We start from the raw sequence: 9942 nt of genomic DNA on the forward strand, positions 1-9942 counted from the left end.
TGAGTGGGCGACAGGCACAGAAGGGGGACAGTGGGAGGGCACCTTCGCCAGCAGAGTCCCCTCCTGCAGTGCACTGCCCCTTACTCCTTAGGTAGTTGGGGGATGCCACCTCCAGGAAGCACCAAGGGCTTCCACCTGCAGTGGGCACTGGAAGGACTGGCCTGTGGCGGTGTCCACTAAGACAGACCTGGGCAGCCACTGGGCATCTGTGTTGTGCCCACTAAGACAGACCTGGGCAGCCACTGGGCATCTGTGCCGTGTCTACCCGCAGCCGGTGCAGCCCCTGGGCATCTGTGCTGTGTCCACCCGCAGCCGGTGCAGCCACTGGGACCTCTGTGCTACATCCACCAGCAGCTGGTGCGGACTTGGAATGTGGGCAGGACAAAACCACAGAGCCAGGAGGGGGCACCAGGAGCTGCTTCTGAGAGGGGTGACAGGGCAGGGGATTTGGGCAGCCCCTACATACTCAGGGGAAGAGAGGGGCCCTGCATGTATGTGTGGGGTGTGTGTGTGCACGTGTGTGTGTGTGTGTATATCCACAAACGCAGAGTGCAGGGAATGACGTATTCTGTTCACGTGGTCACTAGGCTGTGTTGGCTCATTCATTCTGAGGTATCCTCCGGGGGTGGGTGACACACAGTGCTGGGCACCACGGGGACCCCTGCCTCCCGTACTTGGGGGGACTTCACTCCAGTCCCCCTGTGTGCCCCATTCAGCTTCCCGCTAGCCCCTGGCTCCCGGCTCCGGCCAAGCCCAGCCCTGGCTACTATGAGCATGGTGGATGAACCAGCAGACGGGGTCTCAGCAGCAACTGGCACCTGTAAAATCCTGCCGAACGTGAACCCTGGGATCTGCCTGCCCCTCCCCTTCACCGACCCACCTTCCAGCCTCACGCTGAGACGGGCCTAACTGTAACCGTGTTCAGTGTTCTCATCATACCCTTTCAAATTTTTCTTCCATCTTTTTTTTTTTCCTGGAAGGGGGCAGGTAAGGCAAGATCCGATTTTTATCTCTTCTAGACATAATGTCTGCTGTGCCAACACCATTCCCTAAGTCAACTACACTAGTCTGTCGCCTGTCACAGCTGTCATTTCTATTCTGTTCAACACCTTTCTATCTATATCCGTGCAGCACAACTGATTCAGTATTTGGGAATCTATTCTTCTTTTTCATATCTTAATCTTGTATCATAAAAATGTTATCTTTTCCACACTTGCCTGGGCGATTCATTCTTAGCCACTCTTTCATATGGACTTTTTTACATAAAAGACTTAAATGTTTTGATTGGAAAGGTAGAGGAGATTTTTCAGAAAGAAGGAGAGACAGAAAGGTCTTCCATCCACAGGTTCACTCCCCAAGTGGCTGAGGGCCGGAGCTGAGCTGGTCTGAAGCCAGGAGCTCTTCCAGGTCTCCCAAGTGGGTACAGGGTCCCAAGGCTTTGGGCCATCATCTACTGCTTACCCAGGCCACAAGCAGGGAGCGGGATGGGAAGTGGAGCAGCTGGGAGACACACTGGTGCCCATAAGCGATCCTGGCACTTGCAGTGTGAGGATTAGCCAATTGAACCATCATGTTGGGCTCTCATACATATAAACTTTTTTATTTAAAGTTTTATTCTACTTGAAAGTCAGAATTGCAGGTCTATCTATCTATCTATCTATTTATCTATCTATCTATCTTTTGGTTCCTCCCTAAATGGCTGCATGGCCCACAGCTGAGCTGGTCTGAAGCCAGGGGCCAGGAGCTTCTGGATCTCCCACGTGGGTACAGGGTCCCAAGTCTTTGGGCCGTCTTCGACTGCCTTCCTAGGCCACAAGCAGGGGGCTGGACTGAAAGTAGAGTAGCCAGGACTCAAACCAGTACTCACACTGAGGGTTTTACAGGTATTCTATAGGTCCCTGGTGCACACAGAGGTGGGCCCTCAGACTGTTCAAGCCACCCCTCTGCCTGGCGCCAGGGTCTCCGCAGCCTGAGTTCTAAACCACCGGCTGGTTTCTGCTGTGGCCCCCCTAGATCCCCACGTGGATCTGGCGCTTGGTGGGAGGACACCTGCCCCAAGCCGTGAGGTTCGGCCACGGGAGGGAGAGAAGGCAGCAGGCAGAAGGCCGCTTTTCTCAGCCATCCTCCAAACCATGCTGCCATCATTTAAAAGATATTTTGTTTATTTGAAAGGCAGAGTGACAGAGAGGAAGAATCTTGCAATTATAGCTCACTCCTCCGACAGCCATGAAGGTCAGGGCTGGGCCACATCCAGCTAGGATCCAGGAGCTAGGTCTAGGTCTCCCACATGGGTACAAGGCCAAGCTCTCAGACCAGGCTTGACTGCATTAGCAGGCAGCAGGATGGGAAGTGGAGCAGCTGGGATTTGAACCCATGCTTCAATGTGGGATGTTGGCGGCATAGGCAGCAGATGAACCTGCAACACCGTAAGGCAGCCCAGGAGATACAGTTTTTATAGAGGACTTATCTAGAGGCTGGAGCTGTGGCACATGTGGGATGCCCACAGGCCCTATCAGAGCTCCCAAGGCTGAGTCCTGCTTCACAGCTCCCTCGGAGCCAGCTCTGCTAACGTGCGCCTGGGAGAGAGCAGGTTGCTGTTCCATTCCAGGAGACCCAGGCTCAGGTCTCAGGCAGGTACAATCACTGCACCTTGGCTCACGCTGTTTACGCATGAGCTGCAGCAAGTGAACGCCCAGTGCCCAGCGAGGCACCGCAGCGTGTGGGCAGCTGTGTGCGGTGTGAATCTCTTATCCAGGAGCTTCACCTGAAGCAAGTGTGTGCCCAGGCATGGGCCAGCGTGGTCAGATCCTGGGTGAGCTACAGTGTCAGCTTGGAGCTGCCCATCTGCTGGGAGTGAAGCCCCCCCACAGGCCCCGAGGAACACAAGCTGGGGGTGGCCATGGGGGGACCCTGCAGTGGGTGTCTCTCAGCAGATTTCTGAGCCAGGCAGGCCTGGGGTGTAGGGCAGGGAGGATCCGCTTCCTCCAAGGCCACTCTCAGGGAGGGGCACGAAGTGTGCTCTGGGTATGGCCACCTTGGAAGGGCCGGCCTTGAGATGTCCCTTGGGGCTAAGCCATGGGGGCCGGAGTCCTCTTTGGGCGCTGCCTGGGAAGGTGACCGTAAGGGGGACCCCTAAGGCTGCCAGCCAGGCCCTCCTACGGCCAGCCCACGACTGTCCCGATGGATGGGCAGCTCCAGGCCGATACTCTCTCCCTGCACATGGCACCGGCGTGCTCACCCACCAAGCTGCCCAACCCCCCCAGGCTCCCTAGGCTGCACTTGGGCTCTCAGCTCCCCAGGGCTCGCCATGGCTCTGCAGCCGTCTGGACGTGTCCCTAAGTGGGAAGAGGCAGCATTCGTCCTCGCAGGGGCCAGTCCCTGTGAGTCACTGGGAGAGGATTCGAGGAGTCCTCAAGGTGTCTGGTCCTGCTGTGCTACCTGTGTCTGTGAAAGCTATAGCTGTAAACATCTCCTTCAGCATGGAAGGTCCTGCCTCCTATGATGCATGGCCCATGGGCAAGGTGGAACAGCACCTGCGAAGGTGCCACCGGACTCCAAGCGGTCTCCCGTAGCCTAGGTCATTACCAGCTTGGCAGCTGCCCGCCCGCCCAGCTCTCAGACACACCCAGGGTCCTGGGAACCAGAGGGACTGTCCCCAGCCAGGCTGAGGGGGAGGCGGCACAGGGCGCTCCCAGCAGCACATCTTACCTTCACTATGCTGATGGGCTTGCGGGACAAGTGGAAACTCGCGTACAGCACAAAGGTCAAGGTGAAGATGAAGGCTCTGTACCTGCAACGCCGGACAGCAGGTGTGAGCAAGGCGGACAGCAGCGGTGTCACTGTCCACAACATCCCACCCCCCACCGGTCAGTCCTCCTGATCATGGAGCGGTGACATACCACATGTGTTGTCACACTGGCTTGTTTAAGGTGAAATTCCTTCAGATACAGTCAAAGTAACCCTTTCTGATCATCACCAGCAATGCCAGGTGTCCTCTAACCCAGGCCAACCCTGCTCGCCACCCCACCGGTTGATGTCAGGCCCCCAGACTGCTCCACCCACTTCAGCAGCCACAGGTGTTATCTATAGCCTGTGATGGGGCTGCTGTCAACCTGGGGTTCCCTGGTTTGCTGGGGCAGCACCCAGTGCTCGGGAGAACCCTCTTTCCCCATCTGCACACTTCCTGTAGAGGATGAGGCAAAGGGCATATACGGGCACCAGAAGACACACATGGGGCGAGGGGTGGGTTCTGGGCAGGGGCACTGCCACTAGGAAGCTCTTTGAACCTTGCCCTGTAGGAGGTTCTGGGGGGCCTGATTGTAGGACCAGAGTGATTGACACTCCATAGCCCCACCCCCTCCTGACACCAGTGATTGATGCCTGGAAGCCACGCCCCCTCGACTGCACAACCACAGGTAATGGGCTCACCCTGCGGCACAGCTGGGGTCACTCTGGTTACCCGAGGGACCCAAGAGCCGCAGCCACCCATCACCTTTTTTGCACACACAGCATGCTCATCCCTGTAGAGATGCCCAGGGCAGCTGGGTGCCAGGAGCAGGTGCAGAAACTAGATACAGTGTGCTCATTCTGCCCTCATGAGGCCATGCATGTTTGTAATGCGATAACCAAGCAGAGAGAAACGTGGGGCTTTGAAGACGTGACGTCTGCTCCCCAGGCACACGTCAGGGGCTGCTGGCTCGGCAAACAGCAAAATGGGCTGCCGTCTCCTGCCACCCGCTAGCCGTTTGGGCATTAAGATCATGTTTATTTTTGGCTGCTTGGTTTCTACACAACCTTCCAGAGCTGACATAAATATCACAGTGACCTCGATGGGAGACAGTGAGCAAGGCCGGCCAGCTCCGCTCGAGGCCCATAAAAACACTGGGACGCCGCCACACTGCCCGGGCGTGAGAGGGCAGAAGACCTGCAGGGGGATGTGGGGCGCAGGCAGTCGCTGGGCCCCCTCACCCACCACCCCTGTGGGCAACACACAGAGCCTGGAGGAAGGGTTCTTCTCAGTCAGGAAGGGAGTTTGAACCCCTCAATCCTCCCTGTCCCCCGTCTCAGGTGCTGGCACAGCAGGGGGCGGCGCCCCAGACTCCAGCCTTCAAGTTCTCCAGCAGCAGCAGCCAACACACGCGTTCCCTCCCACTGCCCCCACACATCTCGGGGTGCTGGTGATCCCAGGCCCCCACACTTTCCCAGCCCTCCAAAGCTGCCCTGCCTTTCCTACCCACACCATGCTCATCTGGTCAGGGAGAGACAACAGGACAGGGAAGAGACCATGAATGACCTCAACTTACCCTGTCTTGGAACTGAGTTTCCTTTGCTTTTAAAAAACAATAATATTTGAGAAGCTGAGAGGGGGTGCCCGTTCTGCTCACCCTCAAGCCTGCAATGGCCTGCCCTGGGCAGATGCCGGGAGCTGGGACCTCAGTCCTGCTGTCCCATGCGAATGGCAGGGACCCAACCACCGAAGGCATCCCCGCACTGCCCCTTGGCGTTTACCGGGCAGGACACAGGTCTGCAGCCACAGTGAGCGGCTGATGCGGGCATCTTAACTGTGAAGCTGGACACTAGCCCCCACAGTTCTTAGACGGAGCAGCCTGCACTAACGCGGGGCGCCTCTGCTGAGCCCTGGCTGCAGGTGCCTGCCCCCGTTCCGCTCTCACCCCAGAGGACCTGAACTTCACAGGGCTCCAGGATGTGGGGATTCACAGCGTGGCTCCTCAGAGGGGCCTTCAGGGCCTGCCCAAGGAGGGGAGACAGAGCAGGGAGGAGGCAGGAAGGCCCTGACACGCACTGTGTTGGTTGGGGATCAGGCCTGGCGGCCAGCCAGAATCCCCTCCCTCCCTGGCCATTCTGCAGGTGGTGCCACTGGCCCAGTGGCTCAGCAGCACAGCCCCTCGCTGGGGGATGCGGAGACAGACTGCATCCGGGGGTGTGCACAGAAGTGCAGGACCACGTAGGAGCAGCACCTGCTCCAAGAGGTAAAACACCCTCACGGGGTGGGACCCCTTCCGGAAGGTCAGCGGGGGGCTCAGACTGTCCGGCAGAATCAGGGTGATAGGCACTGTGCGTGGCAGGAGATAAGGCTCCTACAGGGGAAAAGGTTGTCTTCCTTTAGCTGCTATCCGGCCAACTCCACTTCCTCTGTTTCCAAACCCATCCTCTACTGCTTGCCGCATCCTCACATGGGACTCCATGCGTTCACGGACTGCAAGGACTAGGGCTGGGGCACACTGTAGCCAGGAGCCAGGAGCTTCTCTCGGGTCTCCCACGTGGCTGCAAGGTCCTAAGACCTTGGACCAACTCCTGCCGCTTTCCCAGGCCATAAGCAAGGAGCTGGCTCCGGAGCGCAGCAGTCAGGACAGGAACCAGTGGCCATGTGGGGTGCTGGTTGTCGAAGGCTGCAGCCGTTAGTGACCCCTCAACTCTGGCCCCACGGTTTCATTGCTTGTCAACTGAAGGTGTCTAATGACTAATTTCTACTGCACCACCTTGCCCGGCAACCCTCCGAGTTTGAAGGGGGCCACGCAGATGTCTCCAGCATGCACTGTCATTGTTGGGAGGGCTTAGAGTTCTTTTTGCCTGGCTCCTGGCTTCAGTCAGCCCAGCCCTGGATGCCACAGCCATTGGGGAGTGGATCAATGAATGAAACATCTCTCCTTCTCTCTCTTTCATTCCAACTTAACAACAAATAAATCTTTGAAAATGAAACAATGAAACCGAATGCTGAAGCAATTTATGGGCCATCAGTGTTCTCCCAGGTACCTCGGACACCTTGGAAGGGACAACTTCTTCCTGGATCAGGAATGTGGGGTGTGAGCACACGCACTGTGCGGGTGCGGACTGCTTCACAGGCGTGCAGGCTGAAGTCCTGGCTCTTCCACTCGTCATCCAGCTTCCTCCCAATGCAGAAGGTCCAAGTGCTGGGCCCTGCACCCGCGTAGGAGACCCAGATGGAGCTCCCGGCGCCTGGCTGGCCTGGCCCTGAGCACTGTGGCCATTTGGGGAATGAACCAGTGGGTGGAAGCTCTCACTCTCAGTCTTTCCCTTTCTGTAATTCTTTCAAGTAAATAAATAAATCCTTTTTAAAAAAGTTATTGGGCCCGGCGGCGTGGCCTAGCGGCTAAAGTCCTCGCCTTGAACGCCCCGGGATCCCATATGGGCGCCGGTTCTAATCCTGGCAGCTCCACTTCCCATCCAGCTCCCTGCTTGTGGCCTGGGAAAGCAGTTGAGGACGGCCCAATGCATTGGGACCCTGCACCTGCGTGGGAGACCCGGAAGAGGTTCCAGGTTCCCGGCTTCGGATCGGCGCGCACCGGCCCATTGCGGCTCACTTGGGGAGTGAAACATCGGATGGAAGATCTTCCTCTCTGTCTCTCCTCCTCTCTGTATATCCGGCTTTCCAATAATAATAAAATCTTTAAAAAAAAAAAAAGGCTTTGGGATTTGATAGAATTTTAAATTGGGACTGTGGGTTAGATAACAGTCCCTTATCACTCTTGAATGTCCTGATCTTAATCTTCAGGCTGTACCTCCATAACAGAATGTCTTGTTCACAGTGAACACACCCAGGGGAGCACTCAGAAAGAACTGGCCAAGCAACGGAGTGTCAACTGGTTCATAAAGGAGGGTGTAGGTGCGAGCGTGTGCGTACACACACACACACACACACACACTCCTTAACAAGGGGCAGGGGGAGAAGTAACAGAGGCAAAATGCTGGCTGGATCCCAGCCCCACAGGAGTTTGGAGTTCCTTGTAACAGGCTTACCAATGTCAGCACACAGACTGTGTTGAGGTTCAAGCTGCTACAAAATTCAGTTGCAAAACAAAGAAGCTCAGCAGGAGAGCCCCAACACTTGGGGCTAACTTGACCTAGCCCAATGGCCTGGGTGGGGGGCAGGTTCCGGAGTAGGGGGCGGAAAGGAGGCAGGTGCAGGGCTGTGGTGCCTTTAGGGATACCTGGAATAGGGTCCTAGTACTCCGCTCCAGTTCCCCTTTAATGTTCACCCTGGGAGGCAGTACATGGTGGCCTGTGCCACCAAGTGGGAGACCTGGTGGGGCTCCTGGCTTGGCCTGGTCCAGCTCTGGCTGGTGCAGGCATGTGGGAAGTGAACGTGGGGGTGGAAATCTCCCTCTCTGTATCACTCTACCTTTCAAATATATTTTTTTTTAAGTGAGAGGAGGATCAGCAGGGGCTGGATCTCGGTCAAAAGTGTGATATCAAGTCAGATCCAACGCCCACCAGGGGCAGGGGCGGTGGGTGCTGCAGAGTGCCATAGGAAGGAGACCAACAGACCACAGCGTGGGCTTGGGAGCTGTTGTTGCCAGCTGCGGCCATTCAAAGTCCTGCCTACGAATGCTCTGCCCAACCCGGCCACTCCGGGGTCCAGCATTCGCCGCTGCCCTAGGACGACTCTTCCAGCAGCCAGTGGGCCCCTTTTCACAGTTGCGACTACCATGGAAACCGCAGAGGGCCACGAGAGGCATCTGCGATGCCTGGGTCAGGGCTCCACTGTGCCCCAAGAACAATGACTCACCACTGGTCCCTGGAGAAAGAGACGAAGAAGCGGATGCCCATGGGGAGTCGAGCCATCTACGCTGCTGCTGATCTGGGTTGTGCTTGCCGGGTCCCAGTGTCACCCCCAAGGCTTCAGGGCATGCACGTGGGGGTGGGCGTCCGGGCCAGGCCTGGGGCCCTCTTCCTTTGGGCTCTGTGAGCTACAAAGCAGAAGGAGAAGCATTGAGAATCAGGTGCCCCGTTTGCCGTGGGTAACCATGGAGCTACCCGCAGAGCTCGGCTCCCAGTGGATAGGGAAGGTGTTTGCTCTTGTCTTCAAAGCATACTGGATGAGAACCCAATCACCCCTGAAGCCGGAGAAGCTTCTAGCATTTGTGGGCTGAGCACAGAGAAGTGGCCGAAGCGCTGGAGGGAACCCAGCATCTGACTGTAGCCAAACGGAAGTCCCCACTGCTGTGGGTAGACCTGCGCCCTCTATCCGCCTCTTTGTTTCTCAAGACCTCTTCAGGAAGGCGAAGGGCAGGGTAGGGTGGGGAGGAATGGGGAAGGAAACCTGGGGCACGCCTGGCGGTCCTGGTTGGCCTGGCCAAAGCCCCTGTCCAGGCCTGCATCTCCGAGTCGCAACCTGGCCTTCCGCAGCATGCAGGCCTGCGTGGCTGTCCCCTCCACAGAACCAGGTTGGTTCCTGGTGTAGCCCCACCCCCAGCACACCCTGACCTTTCCCTATAGCCCCAGAGGGCCTCAATCAGGACTATTTATTCCACCTGGAATGCTTCTGGCCCACAGCTGCCTTGTGCTGGGTGAGCCCAGGTAAGCCACTTAACCCCTCTGCTCCCGACAGGAAGGGCGGATCAGTATCAGCTGGCCCTGCCCCGTTCTAGCAGCTGCTTCAGACGTGCGACCACAAACGCCCCACCACGACTTTCGATGAGATATCCAGAGTTTGCTAGAATTTTGCTCAAGACAAGTGGCCTCCATTCTGCGCCTAGACTGACTTTGGGAAACACTTTTGGGCTGAAAATGAAGCTGTCTTCCTCCAAACGCTGCTCACTGTGCTCTCACTACCTGCAGATTCTGAGCTCCTAAGCCAAGCGGCCACGCAAGCGGCCAAGCAGCTTCAGTCCCACTCTGGGCAAGCTGCACCAAGTGGCCGACACCTTTTAAAAACACAGTGGGCTTTCCCCTGCAGAATGAGTGAACATTCAGTAAGTTCTCATGGCAGGTGCAGCTGTGCTGCGTGAAAATGATGACTTTACAACTGGGGTGTTAGGAGCTCAGCCATTCCCCAGGCCCCAGCAGCACTCCGGAGGAAGCCAAAACCCCCACTCCCCCACACACCGCTGCCAGGGCCGGGCCTCCCTCAGGGGCGTCCCCAAGCCCACCAGGAAGTAGCAACAGGAGTGGGCCGGGCTG

General features: G+C 57.3%; 1 protein-coding gene across 1 annotated transcript in view; it reads right to left on the minus strand.

Moving 5' to 3' along the window:
• Positions 1-8684, minus strand: part of SLC37A1 (solute carrier family 37 member 1) — a 29432-nt gene extending 20748 nt beyond the window's left edge. The window contains exons 1-2 of the mRNA XM_058661588.1: positions 8549-8684; positions 3709-3790 (exon numbers count right to left, since the gene is read on the minus strand). Of these exons, the coding sequence (XP_058517571.1) occupies positions 3709-3790; positions 8549-8604 (138 nt within the window). The 5' untranslated portion in view covers positions 8605-8684. The remainder of the gene's footprint in view (positions 1-3708; positions 3791-8548) is intronic.
• Between the last annotated feature and the right edge of the window lie 1258 nt (positions 8685-9942).

Source organism: Ochotona princeps, chromosome 3 (assembly GCF_030435755.1).
Source record: "Ochotona princeps isolate mOchPri1 chromosome 3, mOchPri1.hap1, whole genome shotgun sequence".
In the NCBI taxonomy this organism is placed as follows: domain Eukaryota; kingdom Metazoa; phylum Chordata; class Mammalia; order Lagomorpha; family Ochotonidae; genus Ochotona; species Ochotona princeps.